Source organism: Ranitomeya variabilis, chromosome 3 (genome assembly GCF_051348905.1).
Source record: "Ranitomeya variabilis isolate aRanVar5 chromosome 3, aRanVar5.hap1, whole genome shotgun sequence".
In the NCBI taxonomy this organism is placed as follows: domain Eukaryota; kingdom Metazoa; phylum Chordata; class Amphibia; order Anura; family Dendrobatidae; genus Ranitomeya; species Ranitomeya variabilis.
This window is the reverse complement of record NC_135234.1, coordinates 335299379-335320815: the sequence shown is the minus strand read 5'-3', so window position 1 is coordinate 335320815 and position 21437 is coordinate 335299379. Positions and strand designations below refer to the sequence as shown.

General features: G+C 42.3%; 1 protein-coding gene across 1 annotated transcript in view; it reads left to right on the top strand.

Moving 5' to 3' along the window:
• ZMYM4 (zinc finger MYM-type containing 4) overlaps window positions 1-21437 on the top strand; it is a 165460-nt gene that overhangs the window by 48429 nt on the left and 95594 nt on the right. The window contains 4 exon segments of the mRNA XM_077295805.1: window positions 6256-6317; window positions 8864-9034; window positions 9201-9279; window positions 20297-20561. Of these exon segments, the coding sequence (XP_077151920.1) occupies window positions 6256-6317; window positions 8864-9034; window positions 9201-9279; window positions 20297-20561 (577 nt within the window).

Here is a 21437-nt window from a genome sequence, read left to right as displayed (position 1 = left end):
GGTCGTGTGATGTTACAACAGTGCCGCATGACTATCACACAAGCCCATGGGGGTTCACTCTTACGGGAGCTTTACACACTATAATATATTTGGTAGTGATTGCTAGTAATGGTCGCTAGTGTGATTGCATTACCCAACGTTTGTTGCATTCAATCTTAGAGATGATCACTAGCGTTAAAAACAGCTTGTCTGGTTGGTTGTTTCAACTGCTGCAATTCAAAATCAATTCTATTACCTTCCAATACAATTCACTCCATTTGAGATAATTAAAGTTACTGCGATCTAAAATCTAAAATCTGCTGAGCATCTGCAATTAGTGATGGATTGCTCTGTCAGGTTTGTGGCTGCATTCAAGTGGAAAAATATCGGCTACATACAGCTGGCACTAGCGATCACCTGCACAATATCATGTGCAATACATTGTGTAAGGCTATGTGCACACTTTGCGGATTTTTCCGCAGCAGAATTGATAAATCCGCAGTGCAAAACCGCTGCGGTTTTTTACTGCGGATTTATCGCGGTTTTTAGTGCGGTTTCCTCTGCGGGTTTTCACCTGCAGTTTCCTATTGGAGCAGGTGGAAACCCGGAGCGGAATCCGCACAAACAGTTGACATGCTGCGGAATGTAAACCGCTGCGTTTCCGCGCGTTTTTTTCCGCAGCATGTGCACTGTGGTTTTCATTTCCCATAGGTTTACATTGTACTGTAAACTCATGGGAAACTGCTGCGGATCCACAGCGGTCAAATCCGCAGCGGATCCGCAGTGAAATCCGCAAAGTGTGCACATAGCCTAAAGCTCTCCTTTGGGTGTGTTTACACGATACAATCATTGTATGTCTGGTTGTTGACTGCAGCAAATTTGTGCAGATACCAATATCTTTCCTTTTGTACACAGCCACATATCTGGCAGTGAGCAATTAATTGCTCAAAAGTCGTAGGTCATTTGCAGTCTGCTTTTCAGTGATATTTGCACAACTGTTGCAATGAATTTGTAGTGTAGCCAATGAGGCAAACAAATTTTCACTGACGCAAATGTTTTAGTGAACGACTATTAGAAGTAGGATACACTGTCCTATTTGAGATCGGACATCCAATGTCAGATCCTATTGAGCTCTATGGGTCCATTGCTTACTAAATTAGTATCCAATTCAACCATCTGACAGTCTGATCTGATTTTTAACCCCTTCACCCCCGGAGCTTTTTCCGTTTTTTCGTTTTCGTTTTTCGCTCCCCTCCTTCCCAGAGCCATAACTTTTTTATTTTTCCGTCAATATGGCCATATGAGGGCTTATTTTTTGCGGGACGAGATGTAGTTTTGAACGATACCATTGGTTTTACCATGCCGTGTAAAAGAAAACGGGAAAAAAATTCCAAGTGTGATGAAATTGCAAAAAAAGTGCAATCTCACACTTGTTTTTTGTTTGTCTTTTTTGCTAGGTTCACCAAATGCTAAAACTAACCAGCCATTATGATTCTCCAGGTCATTACGAGTTCATAGACACCTAACATGTCTAGGTTATTTTTTATCTAGGTGGTGAAAAAAAATTCCAAAATTTGCTTAAAAAAAAAAGAAAATTTGCACGATTTTCCGATACCCGTAGCGTCTCCAATTTTCATGATCTGGGGTCAGGTGAGGGCTTATTTTTTGCGTGCCAAGCTGGCGTTTTTATTGATACCATTTTGGTGCAGATACGTTTTTTTTATCGCCCGTTATTGCATTTTAATGCAATGTCGCGGCGACCAAAAAAACGTAATTTTGGCGTTTTTATTTTTTTTCTCGCTACGCCATTTAGCGGTCAGGTTAATCCTTTGATTTTATTGATAGATCGGGCGATTCTGAACGCGGCAATACCAAATATGTGTAGGTTTGATTTTTTTTTTTATTGTTTTATTTTGATTGGGGCGAAAGGGGGGTGATTTGAACTTTTATATTTTTTTAATTTTTTTAATATTTTTAAACACTTTTTTTTCTTAATTTTGGCATGCTTCAATAGCCTCCATAGAAGGCTAGAAGCATGCACAACTCGATCGGCTCTGCTACATAGAGGTGAAATACAGATCACCTCTATAGCAGAAAGGCAGGTGTACTTTGAGCGCCGACCACAGGGTGGCGCTCAAAGCAATCGGCCATCAACAACCATAGAGGTCTCAAGGAGACCTCTGGTTGTTATGGCAATGCACCGCTGACCCCCGATCATGTGACGGGGGTCAGCAGTGCGAGCACCTCCGGCCGCGCGGCCGGGAGCGCTAGTTAAATGCCGCTGTCGGCGCTTGACGGCGGCATTTAACTAGTTAATGGGCGCGGGCGGATCGCGATTCCGCTCGCGCTCATTGCGCGCACATGTCAGCTGTACAAAACAGCTGACATGTCGCGGCTTTAAGGTGGGCTCACCGCCGGAGCCCACCTTAAAGCAGGGGATCTGCCAGCTGACGTACTATTCCGTCAGCTGGCAGAAAGGGGTTAAAGATCAGACCTGTCGGACTTTAATGTCAGATTGAATGTTAATCCATAGGAATCAATTGGTCCAACATCAAAATTGGATAGGGCACAATTAGATGCCATCAGTAGCATCTGACATTGGATCTGACTTTGGATGTTGGATCTCATGTCAGACAGTGTGTGCTAGGACTTATTTGGCTGCTAGTGATTGTCGCAGCGCTAAAACTGAACTATTGGTTGTGTGGTCACAACAGCCACTATAGCTAGTGATGGATTTGTCTAAGGCCATGTTCACACTTGTCGGATTACAGACTGATTCTTCTGTCGGAATTTTCAGTAGGATTTTTCAGTTCCGTAGGCTTAATCCGAATTAAACCATAGGCAGCAATGTAAAACAGTCAAATCCCTGTGCACACTTGCTAGTGGAATTTTCTGACCGGATTCGTCCGTTTGGACGGATTTTTCACTCCGCTGCATGTTGTTGTTCTCGTTGGATCCGTCTCGGAGCTCCGATGGGGGCAATGCATTGTAAAAAAAACACTCCTAAATTCCGCCGGTAAATCCGTTGCCAAAAGCAGTGCATCGGATTTATCGGCAGAATTTCAGCGCCCAATCCGACGGAAGAATCAGTCTGTAATCCGACAAGTGCGAACATAGCCTAATATCATAGTGTCTAAACCCACCTGTAGGCTGGGCTTGCATGCCTAAATAATTGTGCTATCATCATTATAATGATTAAATAATTATTAATTCAGAGCTATAATTGCAGTTAAATCTTGTACATATTGTTCCATTTGTACATGGCCACAAACCTGGCACTGAATAATTTTTCACTGAAAATCGTGTGTTCTGCAGTCTATGCATGACTAACAACTTTTGGAGATAAATCGTTCAGTGCCAGGTTTGTGGCCATGTACAAATGGAACAATATGTCCCCGATCTAATGAACAATGATTGCACAATCATTGAAGAGTGTAAACCTAATATCTGTTATTTAACAGCATTTTGTTTCTGAAAACACGTTGCTAAAGGGATGCATTATCATTATTACTGTACAGAATGCCACGCAAAGGGAAACGATCTGAAGCTCAAAAAAAACGCTTGCAAAGAATCAATATTTCTGCTTGTGAAAAGTCTGGTAAGTCTGCTTTGGAACAAAGCACATATATTGTAATCCGAACGTGGTTAACTTATTATTATTATAGTGCTTTGGAACAAAGCACTATATTGCAATCCGAACGTGGTTAACTTCTTATTATAGTGCTTTGGCACAAAGCACTATATTGTAATCCGAACGTGGTTAACTTCTTATTATTCAGTCCGCAATTAATGCAGCCCGAACCGCTGCACTCACAGACTCCAGTGAGGCGTCATTTCGAAGCTAGCGTCCCCGAGAGGTGTGCTAAGTATTTTTCGTGTCGATCGGATTTGTAGTTTTGGCGCAATTTGCGTTTGAAAATTTTCCTCAATGTATTTCAATAGGGAAATTTTCCCATAGGATTATAATGGCCTGATTTCTGAGGCAATTTGAAATGTAACTGCCACCTGGGCTGATTAGCTCATTGATATGCGCAGTCAGACCCACTTACTATGCCAACGCCTACGAACTCTACATGACCCCACTAGGACACAGGTTTTGCCAGATAATATCAGCTCTTAAAGTGAAAGTGACAGCACAGCACAATTCCACAGCACTATCTGTAGTCTTATTATTATTGCCCTGCCCAACAAATCGGACCCCCGAGTGGCCCTGCCCACCAAATCGGACCCCCGAGTGGTCCCGCCCACCAAATCGGACCCAGAGATTCCCCGCCCACCAAATCGGACCCCGAGGTTCCCCGCCCACCAAATCGGCACCTGAGGGGCATCCAAGTGTAAAACTCTTGCAGGAGCAGCCTGGGCATCATTCCAAAGCACTATCTGTAGTTCCTTCAGGAAATACCCATCTAGTTATTATTATTAGTCTTTTTTCCGCAATTAATGTGGCCCGAACCGCTGCACGCACAGACTCTAGTGAGGCGTCATTTCGAAGCCAGCGTGCTAAGTATTTTTTGTCGATCGGATTTGTAGTTTTGGCGCAATTTGCGTTTGAAATTTTTTTTTCCCGTCATTGGAATGTATTATCTCAATGTATTTCAATGGGGAAATTTTCCCATAGGGTTATTACATTTTCTGAAGATCAAAATAAAATGGGCACTATGAGGCGCAAGTGGCCTCAGCAGGTCCCCAGGGGTTAAGCTTAACCCTGAGGGGCTACAACTACCAAACCAGGGCCTGAGGGGCACCCAAGTGTGAAAGTCTTGCAGGGGCATCCTGGGCACCATCTGTAGTTCCTTCAGGAAATACCCATCTAGTTATTTTTAACATTAGATCTTTTTACTATTGACGCTGCATAGGCAGCATCAATAGTAAAAACTTGGTGACACAGGGTTAATAGCGGCGGTAACGGAGTGAGTTACCCGCTGCATAACCAGGTCAGTTACCGCTGGCATTAACCCTGTGTGAGCGGTGACTGCGGGGAGTATGGAGCGGGCGCCGGGCACTGACTGTGGGGAGGGACTAATCGGACTGTGGCCGTAGCTGATTGGTCGTGGCAGCCATGACAGGCAGCTGGCGAGACCAATCAGCAACTTGGATTCCATGACAGAGGCCGCGGCCAATGAATATCCGTGACAGACAGAAGGACAGATGGAAGTGACCCTTAGACAATTATATAGCAGATATATATATACATATACATTATATATATATATATATATATATATATATATATATATATATATATATATATATATATATATATATATATATATACTTATACTTTTTTATGGTGTAAAATGTGACTAATGATTGAAAAGTTTAGATATCATCAATGTTTTAACACTAAGAGGCGCAGCTGCTGGCACATTTGACACGACAACAGTGTAATGCTAGCTTGCCTTATAGCTGCAGTCTCCACAGCCCTGCTTTGCAGATATGTAATTAGCTGGGGTGTATACATCTCCGTTTCACCAAGCTCATTGCACATGACATTGGCGCTCTGACACCATATCATGCAAGTGTATACTTTGTATTTCAAAGAAGTCGACGTCACCTGGCTGAAGCGATCAGTCAAAGGGAAAGGGCGTTTGTTTCAAACTGTGACTTGACCAACATACTGTATTACCCTGATGACTTGGGACTTTATAAGGGTCTGTGCACATGTTGTGGATTTGATGCTGCGGATCTGCAGCTGATTTCCATGCGTTTTACAGTAGCATGTTAACCTATGGAAAACCAAATCCGCTGTTCACATGCTGAGGAAAATTCCGTGCAGAATTGCTGCAGTTTATATTCTGCAGCATGTGAATTCTTTGCGAATTCCGCAACGTTTTCCACCTATTCCTTAATAGGAATTTGCAGGTGTAAAAACGCAGGTAAATCCGCACAAAAACCGTAGGGCGTTTTACCTGCAGATTTTTCTGAATCTGCACGGAAAAATCCGCACACGAATCCGTAACGTGTGCACATAGCCTTACTATAGCAAGGCCAATACACATTTAGTTTAGCTACAAACATGGTAATTATTAAGTAATTGCCTGCAAGAGTCTTGGATTAGCAGTCACTATTCTTATGACAGGTTCTCCTTAACATATTGAGCTGTTCTAAAGAATTGCAATATTAGACATTGATACTAGAGTAAATGTCAGATTTGGCAATCTCTGAAGATCATTTTAATATGGTATTTGCTTAAAAGTCTGGCTAGCTGTGTTCATTTCATGACCTCAACTAGGACATTGACCATGATCCATAACAATTTTACGAATTCTCTTTTAGGTCAAATGGAGGATTCTTCGCGAGGACAGTTGGTGGCGCAAGCCCCAGATAGCAATTTTAGGGTAAGGTGCAACAGTGTATGTATGCCTAATGGATACTTCAATGAATAGGAGATAATCGTTATAAGAGTCTCAAGGAAGACATTGAGCATGCCTCTTTCCCAGGAATTGAGGGGCAAGATTGATATGATCTTATCTGTGTGATTGATGTTGGAATGAGATACTCTCCTGAACTTGCTGCGCTCTACAAAGCAAAGCTGTTAAGTGAATGACAAAACAAGAAATAGCCAATTGTGTTGGCTACAGGGGCTTGTGTTTAAATTGAAATGTGAAAGTTGCCTTTTTAATGAAGAGTTATAGGTGCTACACATGGAGCCTTTCTTTTCCTGGTAGAGATGATGGTCCTTAAAGGGGTTGTACACCCTTAGGACACCCCCTTTTTCGATCTCAATGTTTGTCACAGATAAAATAAATGCACTTATACACACCTCCCATTACGCAGCCATTCCAGTGGTGCTGGCATGTGAGCCCTGTGCCCAATCAGCTTGGCATTGCTGTCCCCGGCATTGGACAGTTAAAGAGCAGCCCTGGATCCCTGTTGATGTTCAATACGTCTGAAGGCGGGGATGGTGACAACAGCACTTACTGTTCATATGTCATATTAACCGCACGAGAGCGTCGGGACTGCGAGTGCCGACACAGCTGGAATGGCACAGGATGTGAGTATAAGTGTTTTTATTTTATCAGCGCTAAACATTCATATCGAGAAGTGGTTCAACCCCTTTAACATCTACCAGCAGATCTATGGGAGTTTGTTCTTGAAAATGGATTGGTACCATTTATGACAAATTCTGAGTGCTCTGGCCCAACAAGTTATCTCCCCCTCGTTGTATAGACGGTTCCTGAATAGGGTTGTTCCACTTGACATGAATGGCTCAATCAGAAGATTTTGTACCTTAGGACACTTGAATTGTTTTTATATTCGAATTTAATAATTTACACTATACAACCAAAAAGCCCATATTGTTACATATACTCCTAAAAAAACACAACAGTGGCACGGAAACTAATTTCAGTATTTTAACATGGTGTTTTGTGAAAGTATTCACCCCCTTGGCTCTTTACGTATTTTGTTGCATTACAACTTGTGTTTAAATATTTTTGTATTTCATTTTGTGTATGATGCATCAGCACCAGTGATTTCATTATTAGCACCATTTATTATTTATATAGCACCATTAATTCCACGGTGCTGCACGAGAATGGGTTACATACAAATTACATATATCACTTACAGTGAGCAAACTAACAATTACAGACTGATACAGAGGGGCGAGGACCCTGCCCTTGCGGGCTTACATTCTACAGGATTATGGGGAAGGAGACAATAGGTTGAGGGTTGCAGGAGCTCCGGCGTTGGTGAGGCGGTAGCTCCGGTAGTGATGAGGAGGCAGCGGGGTCAGTACAGGCTGTAGGCTTTCCTAAAGAGGTGGGTTTTTAGGTTCCTTCTGAAGGATCCGAATGTGGTTGATAGTCGGACGTGTTGGGGCAGAGAATGCCAGAGGATGGGGGGATATTCTGGAGAAGTCTTGGAGGCGGTTGGGTGAGGAGTGGATAAGTGTGGAGGAGAGAAGGAGGTCTTGGGAGGACCAGGGATTACGTGAGGGAAGATATCGGGAGATTAGTTCAGAGCTATATGGAGGAGACAGGTTATGGATGGCTTTGTAGGTCAGTATTTATCATTTGAACTTCATACGCTGAGGGAATGGGAGCCAGTGAATAGATTTGCAGAGGGGGACAAGCGGAGGAGTGATAAGCAAAGGTGCTCGTATAAGGTGTTATCCAAGCACGCTCGTGTCCTAATCGAGTATTTTCACCGTGCTAAAAAAAATGCTGATATATTTGAATGAGGCTGATATATTATGCTACATTCATCAGAAGTTGGGCTTCATTTGGGTCAAAAAGTTGTCTTTCATGCCTTGCACCACATATGTGTTTTTAGACACATTATTTGTAATGTTCAGTGAGAACGAAGCCAATCAGAAAGTGGGTGGGCAGACAGAAATGGACAAAATTTGTGAACGATTACATCAATTTGACGTAATTTAGTTAACCAAAATATTCCAAGTAATATGTGGTGTAGACTTGGACTAGACAGTCTATGCAAACAAAAAGAACCGAATGGAGTCACTTTGATAACTTCTGTGCATTTTAAATGAGTTTTCAGGAAATCCCAGACCTAGTTTTGTTCTAAAATAAAAACTACTTTGTTCACTATCCACTGGTTTACCCTTGAGTCTCTGCTGCTGCTAACTTTGTTATTGTCTGCATCGCTGATGTCCCGTCCACAGTGCAGCAGCCAATCAAAGAGCTCAGTGGCTCTGAGCAGGGTATGCCGTCTACACCGGCAGGGTATGCCGTCTACACCGGCAGAGTCGCCGAGCTCACCGATTGGCTGCAGCACTGTTGATCTTACAACAGCACTGCAGTTAACTGATGCTGTGAGCAGTGGCAAAGACCATGTCGGACCTGAGGAGGATGAAATGGACGTAAGAAAGGACATACGATTATTATAGATATGTGTGGACTTCGTTCTGTTACTGTTTCAGGAACCTGGTTACAATTACAGTAGCAAGTCAACGATGGGTGAAAATTTGGGAAACTCGTATACTTCAAATGTGAGAATAAAGGAGGAGCCAATGGATGAAGATTATGATCGGGCACTGGCACCACCCATCAGCTTCGTAGACAAAGTCAAAGATGAACCAGACAACTCTGAGGTATAGGACTCCTTAAATGATCACCCTTTTCTTCTTAAATAACGTAGTGTATGTGCTTACCACCTTTTTGGAATATTCTCACACTTTTTCCAAGTAGTTCTTACAATTTACTAACCTTATATGGTAGCATTAATCAACATCTGCAAATTGCTTTTTACTGTTTTAGGAATATTCCCAGCAACCAAAAACATCTGAAGGGGAGCTTAAAATCAGTGCAGTGTTTTCTGTCAGTGGCAGTCCATTAGGTAAGCAGCTTTTTATGTAATTTAAACTGACAGGATAAACATAATAACATAACGCCTAAACAAAGTGCAGCATTACGGGGAGCTTGTGACTCCCGAAATGAAACCTAAACTACAAAAACACAGTTATATAGGGGACTTTCCCTATAAGGCTGAGTTTACACTGTGCGTTTTAGCTGTTTTTTTTCTGCAGTAAAACCTGAGTGCTTGGCAGGAAAGAAGCTGCGGCCAAAATGCTTTTTGCAGTGTTTTTGGTGTGGTTTTGCTGTTTTTTATGCTTTTTTTTCCCCTTCAATGCAATGTGTGAAAATGCTGAAAAGACACTGAGAGAAGTGACATGCTCTATGTCCAAAAACCATGCAAAGTGCAGAATACTGATGACAAAAAAAAACAAGCTGTGTGCACTAGATTTCTGAAATCTCATAGACATAGCTGGTACTGTAAAATGCATCTAAAAAATGCCCTGTGTGAACTTAGCCATAAAATCATATTAGCAGTATACATTTCATTGATGTAATTAGTTTGAAAACACTATATATTCCATATGAAATTGAGGAGTCCTTTGTGGATTTTTGGCTTGGCCAAGCGCTTGATGTACCATTACACCCCCCTAAATATGCATAGCGAGCAGTTCCCGGACTCTGACAGTGCTCACTTAGTAAGAGCGAACTATGAAGGAGTCAACAGTGCATACACAGTACGGAGGCTGGCCCGCCTTACAGCATTGCCTCCTGTCCGTGGCCTCCGCTTGCTACTCCCAGAAGTGTAGCCAGCGACTTCTGAGCGGAGATCAGCTTCGTACTCCTCCTGTTCATGCACTGTACACGGGAGCAGCACAAGACTGATGTCTCCTGGGCCCATCATTTTTCCATGTCAGTAAAATTACACAGATAACAAACATTTATAGTTTCTTTTTCTTTTTTTAAGTGGCTAAGATTAATGTGGAATAATGTAAAAAAAAAAATAAAATATATATATATATATATATATATATATATTTGTTGTGACGCCATCTTCCGAGACCAATAACGTTTTCATTTTTCCATCATTGTATGTGTGAGGACTTATGACGTTTTGATAGCTTCTTCTAGCATTTTTTTTCGATGTTGTGGCAACAAAAAAAACCATGCAATTCTAGCATTTTTTGGTTTTTCTTTGTCTCTACGGTGTTTACAAATTTGATTAGTTGATATTAGATTTCAATAGGGGTGACTTTTACATACATAGCAATACTACATGCATATGGATACACCTAAATAAAATGGGAATGGTTGGTGATATCAACTTCCTGTTTGTGGCACATTAGTATATGGGAGGGGGAAAACTTTTCCAGTTGGGTGGTGACCATGGCGGCCATTTTGAAGTCTGCTATTTTGGATCCAACTTTATTTTTTCCATTGGGAAGAGGTTCATGTGACACATCAAACTTATTGAGAATTTCACAAGAAAAACAATGGTGTTCTTGGTTTTAATGTAACTTTATTCTTTCATGAGTTATTTACAAGTTTCTCTTTGTTTACAGCCATTGACATGTCACAGAGGTTAACACATGAGGAGCGGATAGAAATTGTGTTGATGTCTGGTGAACGCAGTACCTGGGTCATTGCATCAGATTTCAATGCAAGACACCCTATGCAAGAAAACCGTCACCATTCCCATGTTACTTAGGTCTATCCATATAAATGGCCCACCCAAAAAAGTTTGCCTCATCACTGAACATAATGTTCTGTGTAAACTGAGGGTCCTGTTCTAATTTTTGTTTTGCAAATTCTGCGCGCCGTTCTAGGTCATCCTCGTTGAGATGCTGCAGCAGCTGGATTTTGTAAGGGTGCCATTTGTGAGTAGCTAATATCCGCCGAAGGGATGTTCAACTGATGCCAGATCGGCGCGCTGAATTTGCAGAATGAGCAAAACAAAAATTGGAACAAGACCCTCAGTTTACACAGAACATTATGTTCAGTGATGAGACAAACTTTTTTGAGTTGGCTATTTATATGGATAAAATATACCATATATACTCGAGTATAAGCCGACCCGAGTATAAGCAGAGACCCCTAACTTTGTCACAAAAAACTGGGAAAATCTAATGACTCGAGTATAAGCCTAGGGTGTGAAATGCAGCAGCTACCGCTAAATGTCAAAAATAAAAATAGATACCAATAAAAATAAAATTAATTGAGACATCAGTAGGTTGTGTTTTTGAATATCCATATTGAATCAGGAGCCCCATATAATGCTCCATTCAGTTCATGACGGGCCCCATATAATGCTCCATACAAAATACGCCCCATATAATGCTGCACAAATGTTGATTATGACCCCATAAGATTCTCCATAGAGACATTTGCCCCATATAGTGCTGCACAAATGTTGATTATGGCCCCCATAAGATGCTCCATAGAGACATTTGCCCCATATAATGCTGCACAAATGCTGATTATGGCCCCCATAAGATGCTCCATAGAGACATTTGCCCCGTATAATGCTGCACAAATGCTGATTATGGCCCCATAAGATGCTCCATAGAAATATTTGCCCCATATAATGCTACACAAATGCTGCTGATGGACCCATGAGATGCTCCATAGAAATATTTGCCCCGTATAATGCTGCACAAATGCTGATTATGGCCCCATAAGATGCTCCATAGACTATTATGTCCCATATGCTGTTGCTGCGATAAAAAAAATCACATACTCGCCTCTCGTTGCTCAGGCCCCCTTACTTGCTATAGTCACCTGTCCGCGTTCCACTGCCGAGCGCCGCTCTATCTTCCGTGTCCTCAGCACTGACCGTTCAGGCAGGGGGCGGCGCGCACACTAATCGCATCATCGCGCCCTCTGACCTGAGCGTTACTGCAGAGGACGCGGAAGATGGAGCGCGCGCCGATGGTGAAACTGGGGATAGGTGAATATCGCGTACTGCGTTATACTCACCTGCTCCCTGCACGTCCCTGGTTCTCCGGGCGCTGACAGCTTCTTCCTGTATTGAGCGGTCACATGGTACTGCTCATTAAAGTAATGAATATGCCGCCCCACCGCTATGGGAGTGGAGTGGGGTCCATATTCATTACTGTAATGAGCGGTACCACGTGACCACTCAATACAGGAAGAAGCTGTCAGCGCCTGGAGAACCAGGGACGTGCAGGGACCTTGCCAGGAGCAGGTGAGTATGATTAGACAGCTGCCGCTGCCGGCCCCTGGGAATGACTCGAGTATAAGCCGAGAGGGGCAATTTCAGCCTAAAAAAATGGGCTGGAATTCTTGTCTTATACTCGAGTATATACGGTATATAAAATTCAGTGTTGGGTAGTCCATATTGATTTTGTGTTTGTGAGAACTCCTTGAGTGAATCTCTCATTGAAACGTGTAAATCTTTCTACTCCTTTTAAACTCCAGTTTTTATTAAACCCTTCCAAATTACATGGCTTAGGGAGCCATGGCGATTCCCACAGTGATGTAAATTGTGAAATTCCTTGTATACCCTGTAGTTTCTTCACCATCCCCCAAAGTTTGTGTATTAACAGCGTAGTTGGGGTTCTACAAGAGGGTGTCTTAAATTTGTGAGCATCCAATGCTTCATAGAGTCTGAATGATTTAAAATGTGATTGGAGTAGTACATGTTGAACTCCCCCACCAGGATCGTCCCACCCACAAATGTGCTGGAGCTGAGCTGCCATGTAATAAACCCACGGATTTGGGACTGAAAGGCCACCCACGTTTTTATCTTTTTAAGAGTTTCCAGTTTAATTCTTGGTGTTTGTCTTCCCCAGATTAAGTCCCTGAACATGCTGTTAACTTTAACCTCTTTCTGGCATTGGACGCACTATTCCGTCCATGTGACCTGGGACTTAATTCCCATGGATGGAATAGCATGTCACGTGATCAGCTGCGCTCCCCGGGGGAGTATCAACCCATCAGCACTGCGCAATTGCATCAAGGGGAGACCATTGGGCTTGTGGAAGGAGACGCCTCCCTGGTTCTCATGCATTAAATGCCAGTATCAGTGATTGACAGCGGCATTTAAGAGGTTTATTTAAGCAGTTAGAAACAGATTCTAGATGAATAACAGCTAGTGTTTGCCGGCATTTCCTTTTTTTTTTTTTTTTTAAATCAAATCATTTTTATTGAAAAATCCAAATACAGATTTTTCATCTTTAAAATAACATAAATGAGTAGTATAAAACATAGACAAAGTATTACCACTTCAATTCCCTAACCCACCCTAAACCTAAATGGCAACATTCCAGAAAAGATCATTTTCATTTAAGAGCAGTTCTGGAAAAAACAGAGTATAATGTTGGTCATCGTCTGGAGAAGGAAAAAAGAGGACTTCACAATTAAGGGATAGCATCGTAAATTGGTGTTTCTAATTAGAAGATTTGTGGGAAGCTCTGGCGTTTCCAACCAGGGGCTCCACATCTTTTCAAATTTGCAAATCGAGTTACGGTTGATGGCTCAGTTCCTTAGTTGCTTCAAAGAAGGGGACCTGGATGTTAGAGATCTACGATCTCCTATATATAAAAAAAAATCCTTATTTTGGATTAGATTATAAAGTATTGACCAAAATGCTAGTGAACAGACTAACTAAAATCACAAAATTATTCACCCGGACCAGTGCAAATTTATTCCGGGTTGGTCTACATCCGATAATGTAAGGAAAGCACAGTTAATTGCACAGTTGGGTTGGAAAGGACAATAAGATTTGTCACCTCTGGATGATTATAATGCATTTGATTCGGTCGAGTGGGCTTACCTTGAGAAAGTCCTTTGACAATTTGGCTTTGGACCAGGCTTTAGAAGATGGATTGTAGTCTTGTATCCATCCCCGAAAGCCAAGGGAGAGAGACCAGGCAGGGGTGCCCTCTTTTCCTTCTTTTGCCATTTAACCACTAGCTGTAAGACTGCTGGGTATTAACGGATTAAAGTGGGTTCCCGTGAAGACTGCTTGTTTATATACCATACCGATGATTTAAAGGGAATCGGTCACCAGCAAAAACGCTATTAACCCCTTCCCGACATGCGCCGTACTAGTACTGCGCTGCCGGCACTGCATTAGTGCCAGCCGCAGTAGTAGTACGGCGCCCCGATCACCGCGGTCTCACGCTGAGCGCCGCGGTGATCGGGTGCGGGTGTCAGCTGTATATGACAGCTGACACCCCACAGCAATGCCGACGATCGGCGCTATCGCGGGCATTTAACCCCTCTGATGCCGCTGTCAATAGTGACAGCGGCATAGTGGGATCACGCAGGGACGGGGGCTCCCTGCGCTCTCCCACCGGAGCAGCGCGATGAGATCGCGCTGCTCCGGTGACCTGGAAGGAGTCCCCGGATCCAAGATGGCCGCGGAACTCCTTCCGGGTCATGAGATGCCCTAGCTTGCCGGCGCCTGCAGAGAGTTCCTAATAGCAGGCGCCGGCAAGCCTCTGGAACGTGCCTCTCCAATCGGTGATCTGACAGAGTGCTGTGCACACTGTCAGATCACCGATCTGTGATGTCCCCCCCGGGACAAAGTAAAAAAGTAAAAAAAAAAATTTCCACATGTGTAAAAAAAAAAAAAAAAATTCCTAAATAAAGAAAAAAAAAAAAAATATTCCCATAAATACATTTCTTTATCTAAATAAAAAAAAAATCACACAATAAAAGTACACATATTTGGTATCGCCGCGTCCGTAACGACCCCACCTATAAAACTATATCACTAGTTAACCCCTTCAGTAAACACCGTAAAAAAAAAAAAAAAAAAAAAAAAAGAGGCAAAAAACAACGCTTTATTCTCATACCGCCAAACAAAAAGTGGAATAACACGCGATCAAAAAGACGGATATAAATAACCATGGTACCGCTGAAAACGTCATCTTGTCCCGCAAAAAAAAAAAGCCGCCATACAGCATCATCAGCAGAAAAATAAAAAAGTTATAGCTCTCAGAATAAAGCGATACAAAAACAATTATTTTTTTATATAAAATAGTTTTTATTGTGTAAAAGCGCCAAAACATAAAAAAAATTACATAAATGAGGTATCGCTGTAATCGTACTGACCCGAAGAATAAAACTGCTTTATCCTTTTTACCAAACGCGGAACGGTATAAACGCCCCCCCTAAAAGAATTTCAGGAATTGCTGGTTTTTGTTCATTCCGCCTCCCAAAAATCGGAATAAAAAGCGATCAAAAAATGTCATGTGCCCGAAAATGGTACCAATAAAAACGTCAACTCGTCCCGCAAAAAACAAGATCTCACATGACTCTGTGGACCAAAATATGGAAAAATTATAGCTCTCAAAATGTGGTGATGCAAAAACTATTTTTTGCAATAAAAAGCGTCTTTTAGTGTGTGATAGCTGCCAACCATAAAAATCCGCTAAAAAAACGCTATAAAAATAAATCAAATCCCCCTTCATCACCCCCTTAGTTAGGGAAAAATAATAAAATTTAAAAAAATATATTTATTTCCATTTTCCCGTTGGGCTACTTTCACACTAGCGTCGGTTAAGTGCAAGTGCCGCACAACGGGGGCAGCGGATGCTGTTTTTCCACGCATCCGCTGCCCCGCGGGGAGGTGGGGGCGGAGTTCCAGCCGCGCATGCGCGGTCGGAAATGGTGGACCGTCGGCACAAAAAAAGTTACATGTAACGTTTTTTGCTGCCGGCGGTCCGCCACAACACAACGCAACCGTCGCACGACGGTTGCGACGTGTGTCAATACGTCGCAATGCGTCGCTAATGTTAGTCTATGGGGAAAAAACGCATCCTGCAGATGACTTTGCAGGATGCATTTTTTCGCCAAAACGACGCATTGCGACGTATGCAAAAAAACGCTAGTGTGAAAGTAGCGCTAGGGTTAGGACTAGGGTTAGGGCTAGGGTTGGGGTTAGGGCTAGGGTTAGGGCTGGGGTTAGGGTTTCAGTTAGAATTGGGGAGTTTTCACTGTTTAGGCACATCAGGGGCTCTCCAAACGCGACATGGCGTCCGATCTCAATTCCAGCCAATTCTGCTTTGAAAAACTAAAACAGTGCTCCTTCCCTTCCAAGCTCTCCTGTGCGCCCAAACAGTGGTTCCCCCCAACATATGGGGTATCAGCGTACTCAGGACAAATTGGACGACAACTTTTGTTGTCCAATTTCTCCTGTTACCCTTGGGAAAATAAAAACGTGGGGGCTAAAATATCATTTTCGTGGAAAAAAATATATTTTTTATTGTCGCGGCTCTGCGTGATAAACTGTAGTGAAACACTAGTTGGTTCAAAGTTCTCACAACACATCTAGATAAGTTCCTTGGGAGGTCTAGTTTCCAATATGGGGTCACTTGTGGGGGGTTTCTACTGTTTAGGTACATCAGGGGCTTTGCAAATGCAACATGACACCTGCAGACCAATCCATCCAAGTCTGCAATTCAAACGGCGCTCCTTCCCTTCCGAGCTCTGCCGTGCGCCCAAACAGTGGTTCCCCCCAATGTATGGGGTATCAGCGTACTCAGGACAAATTGGACAATAACTTTTGTGGTCCAATTTCTCCTGTTACCCTTGGGAAAAAAAAATTGCGGGCTAAAACATCATTTTGTGGAAAGAAAAAATGATTTTTTAATTTTCACAGCGCTACATTCTAAACTTTAGTGAAACAATTGGGGTTAAAAGTGCTCACCACACATCTAGATAAGTTCCTTAGGGGGTCTTCTTTCCAAAATGGTGTCACTTGTGGGGGTTTCCACTGTTTAGGCACATCAGGGGCTCTCCAAAGGCGACATGGGTTCCGATCTCAATTCCAGCCAATTTTGCATTGAAAAGTCAAATGGCGCTCCTTCCCTTCCGAGCTCTGCCATGCGCCCAAACAGTGGTTTATCCCCATATATGAAGTATCAGCGTACTCAGGACAAATTGCACAACAACTTTTGGGGTCCAATTTATCCTGTTACCCTTGGGAAAATAAAAAATTTGGGGCAAAAAGATCATTTTTTGTGAAAATTAATATGAATTTTTTTTTACGGCTCTACATTATAAACTTCTGTGAAGCACTTGGAGGTTCAAAGTGCTCACCACACATCTAGATTAGTTTCTTAGAGGGTCTACTTTCCAAAATGGTGTCGCTTGTGGGGGTTTCCACTGTTTAGGCACATCAGGGGCTCTCCAATTGCGACATGGGTTCCGATCTCAATTCCAGCAAATCTTGCATTGAAAAGTCAAATGGTGCTCCTTCCCTTCCGAGCTCTGCCATGTGCCCAATCAATGGTTTACCCCAACATGTGGGGTATCGTCGTACTCAGGACAAATTGTGCAACGACTTTTTTGGTCCAATTTCTCCTTTTACCCTTGGTAAAATAAAACAAATTGGATCTGAAGTAAAAATTTTGTGAAAAAAAAGTTGAATGTTCAATTTTTTTTAAACATTCCAAAAATTCCTGTGAAGCACCTGAAGGGTTAATAAACTTTTTGAATATGGTTTTGAGTACCTTGAGGGGTGCAGTTTTTAGAATGGTGTCACTTTTGGGCATTTTCTGTCATATAGACCCCTCAAAGTCACTTCAAGTGTGAGGTGGTCCGTAAAAAAAATGGTTTTGCAAATTTTCTTGCAAAAATGAGAAATCGCTGGTCAACTTTTAACCCTTATAACTCCCTAACAAAAAAAAATTATGTTTCCAAAATTGTGCTGATGTAAAGCAGACATGTGGGAAATGTTGTTTATTAACTATATTATGAGATATAACTCTCTAATTTAAGGGCATAAAAACTAAAAGTTTGAAAATTGCTAAATTTTCATAATTTTCAACAAATTTTAGTTTTTTTCACAAATAAATGCAAGTCATATCGAAGAAGTTTTACCACTATCATGAAGTACAATATGTCACTAGAAAACAGTGTCAGAATCACCAGGATCCGTTGAAGCGTTTTAGAGTTATGACCTCATAAAGTGACAGTGGTCAGAATTCTAAAAATTGGCCGTGTCACTTAGGTGAAAACAGGCTTTGGGGTGAAGGGGTTAACCTACAGATATGGGAATATTCTTTAGGTTAATATTGTTATTAAGCCTGCACTTAGCCAAACGTTATGGTGAGAAAATGAACTTTTATATTGTCCCCAGAAGCATTTGGTTTCAGTCATAGGTGCGGTGCCGGCATGGGTTCAGTCACCACTCGGCGTCTTGAGGGGTATAGTTTCCAAAACGGGGTCACTTGAGGGGGGTTTAGTCACATCAGGGGCTCTGCAAACGCGACATGGCATCAGCTATCTTTTTCAGCCAGTTTTGCACTACAAATGGTGCTCCTTCCCTTCCAAGCCCTACCGTGCGTCCAAACAGTACATATACATATGGGGTATCTGCATACTCCGGAGGAAATGCGCAGCATATTGTGTGATCCATATTCTCCTGTTAGCCTTGTAAAAATGCAAATTTTGGGATAAATGAACATTTTTGTCTTTTCATTTTTTTTCTTCCATATTGCTTTAATTCATGTGAAACTCCCGAAGGGGTTAATAAACTTCTTGAATGTGGTTTTTGAACACTTTAAGGGTGCAGTTTTTAGAGTGGTGTCACTTTTGGGTATTTTCTGTCATATAGGCCCCTCAAAGTCGCTTCAAATGTGAGGTGGTCCATAAAAATAATTGGTTTTGTAAATGCTGCAAACATGGAAAATTGTTGATGAACTTTTAACCCTTCTATCTTTCTAAAATATTAAGTTTGAAAATTTTGAATTTTTTATTTTTGTTTATTCGCCGTAGCCTCCTTACCTTGACAAGCCAGAGCTGGTATGTCACTCTCCACAAGGAGAAACCTTACCCCATAGACCTCAGTCCAGAGCCTCTCACCTAGCCTAATCAGTTCTCATGCTTCGCACTGACGAGGGCCAACAGACGAAACACCGTGTCTGTGAATTGAGATACTGATTTGGCTTTTATCCTAAGTCATATTGTACGACTCGTTAAAGGGTTGATTGTGACTTGTAGGATCGCTACTTCCAACAGGTGGCGCTATAGAGTTCAAGTCCTCTTTTTCTCTGAAGAGGCAATTTGCTTATTTTCTATTTTCAAAAATAAACCAAAATCATATGGGGTTGATTAATGGTGGAGCTTTCTCCACACGTGGTGGATACTGACTATATTAAAATAGCCAGGTTCTTTGTCTTACCACTGCAGCCAGAACTGCGCTCAAGTCACGGCTGTTAACTATTTAAGCGCCACTGTCAATCATCCACAATGGCATTTAAGTGGAATGTGTGTTTGTGTTGGCGTGTAACAACTCTCATCAGCTCCCACCCCGTCATATGAATGTGGGGCAATGATACCTCACCATAACAGCCGGGGGCCTGCCTGAGGCCTTCGTTGTTGCCATGTTGTTCCATTTTCCAGAGCTTTGAAACAGACAGCAATTTTCACTGTACACTGCAGTTTTTGCAATACTATGGTATGTAACTGAATCTGTCAGTATATTTTTGCTATATAATCTGAGAGCACCATACTATAGGGCAAGAGAGCCTTATTTCAATAATATAGACAAAGAAAGATTGCTGACAGCACTCACTCAATGGGGCGCCCGTTCCGTATCCAGGGAACCTTCCTGGATCTAACTACTGTAGGCTTTTTGCCAAGAAGAGTGAGCAGCTTTACCATCTGAGAAAAGAAAGAAACTCATCCACAACTACCACAAAAGACTTCAAGCTGTCATTGATGTTAATGGGGTATGAAATGGGGTATGTAAATTTTTGATCAGGGCCGTTTGGATGTTTTGGGTCGTCAATATGATTTAAAAAGAGAAAACACAGTAATTTGACAATAAATGGCTTCACCCCACCATTAACCATGAGTGGAGAAAAAGTTTTGATGTTATTATTCATATTCTCTGAAAAAAGGCCAAGAAAACAAAATTTCTGTCGGGGTATGTAAACTTTTGAGCACAACTGTATTTGTGCATTGACTTAAGCGCAGGCCTTCATTGCTCTTTTGTTGCATATTTTGAAAGTTCTGTTTATAAGAAATACATTATTGCCACTTTCAAACTAACCAGTTTTGCTGATTCATGTGTTCTTCAATAGCTCCCCAGCTCTCCAGTGGAGTGCAGGCACCCGTGACCTCCCCAGAGGCAAACAAATCTGTTCCAGCAGTTCCTGCTGTCCCTCCACCCTCTGTCAGAGTCTCCTGTTCAGGCTGCAAAAAAATTCTCCAGAAGGGACAGACTGCGTACCAGCGAAAAGGATCTACCCAGCTCTTCTGCTCCACCCTTTGCCTTACTGGCTACACTGTACCTCCCGTCCCCCGGCCAGCTCCTGCTTCCAAGAAAACCTGCTCCAGCTGCTCAAAGTAGGCTGCAATTGTTATTAATATGTCACCAAGTTATTTGCATTTTGACAAACTTTTAGTTGCTGTTAAAGGGAAACAAAGGATTCTCATTTTGGCAGTAATGTAATTAAAAAGGACCTTTCACCATATTTTTCCGATTCAACTGGACACACGATGTAATAGCTGTTGCTGAGCAGAATAAAACTCTTATTTATTTTTTTTATTTTGCCTCTAAGTTGCAGAGATATTAACAATCAAAGTATTTGACACTCAATGATTTAATATTTTTTTTAGGATAATTGGGTCTTAACCCCATTCTGCCATCCCGACAAACTATTCCGTCCATGTGACCTGGGACTTAATCCCCATGGACGGAATAGTAGTCACGTGCGATCAGCCGCGCTCATGGGGGGAGCGTGGCCGGGTGTCAACTGATTCTCACAGCTGACACCCGGCACTTTAACCCCCGAAACACTGCAATCAAGCAAGATCCGGTGGCATACAGAAGCATTGCGCAGGGAGGGGGCTCTCTGAGTGCTTCCCTCAGAATAACGCGATGTGATCACGTTGTTCTGAGGTTCTCCCTGCCTGCAGACCCCTGGATCCAAGATAGCCGCGGGGTCCTTCTGGGTCCTGCAGGGAGGTGGATTCTCAGTGACTACTGAGACCAGGACGTGAGAAGCCTCCTTCACTGCCTGTCAGAGCGCTGATCTGACACAGTGCTGTGCAAAGTGTCAGATCAGCGATCTGACTTTATACAGTGATGTCCCACCCTGGGACAATGTAAAAAGTAAAACAAATATTAAAAAAAAAAAAACTTAAAGAAGAAAAAAAAAATATTGTTCCAATAAATACATTTTTTTATGTAAATAAACAAAAGCAAGTTAACCCCTTCAG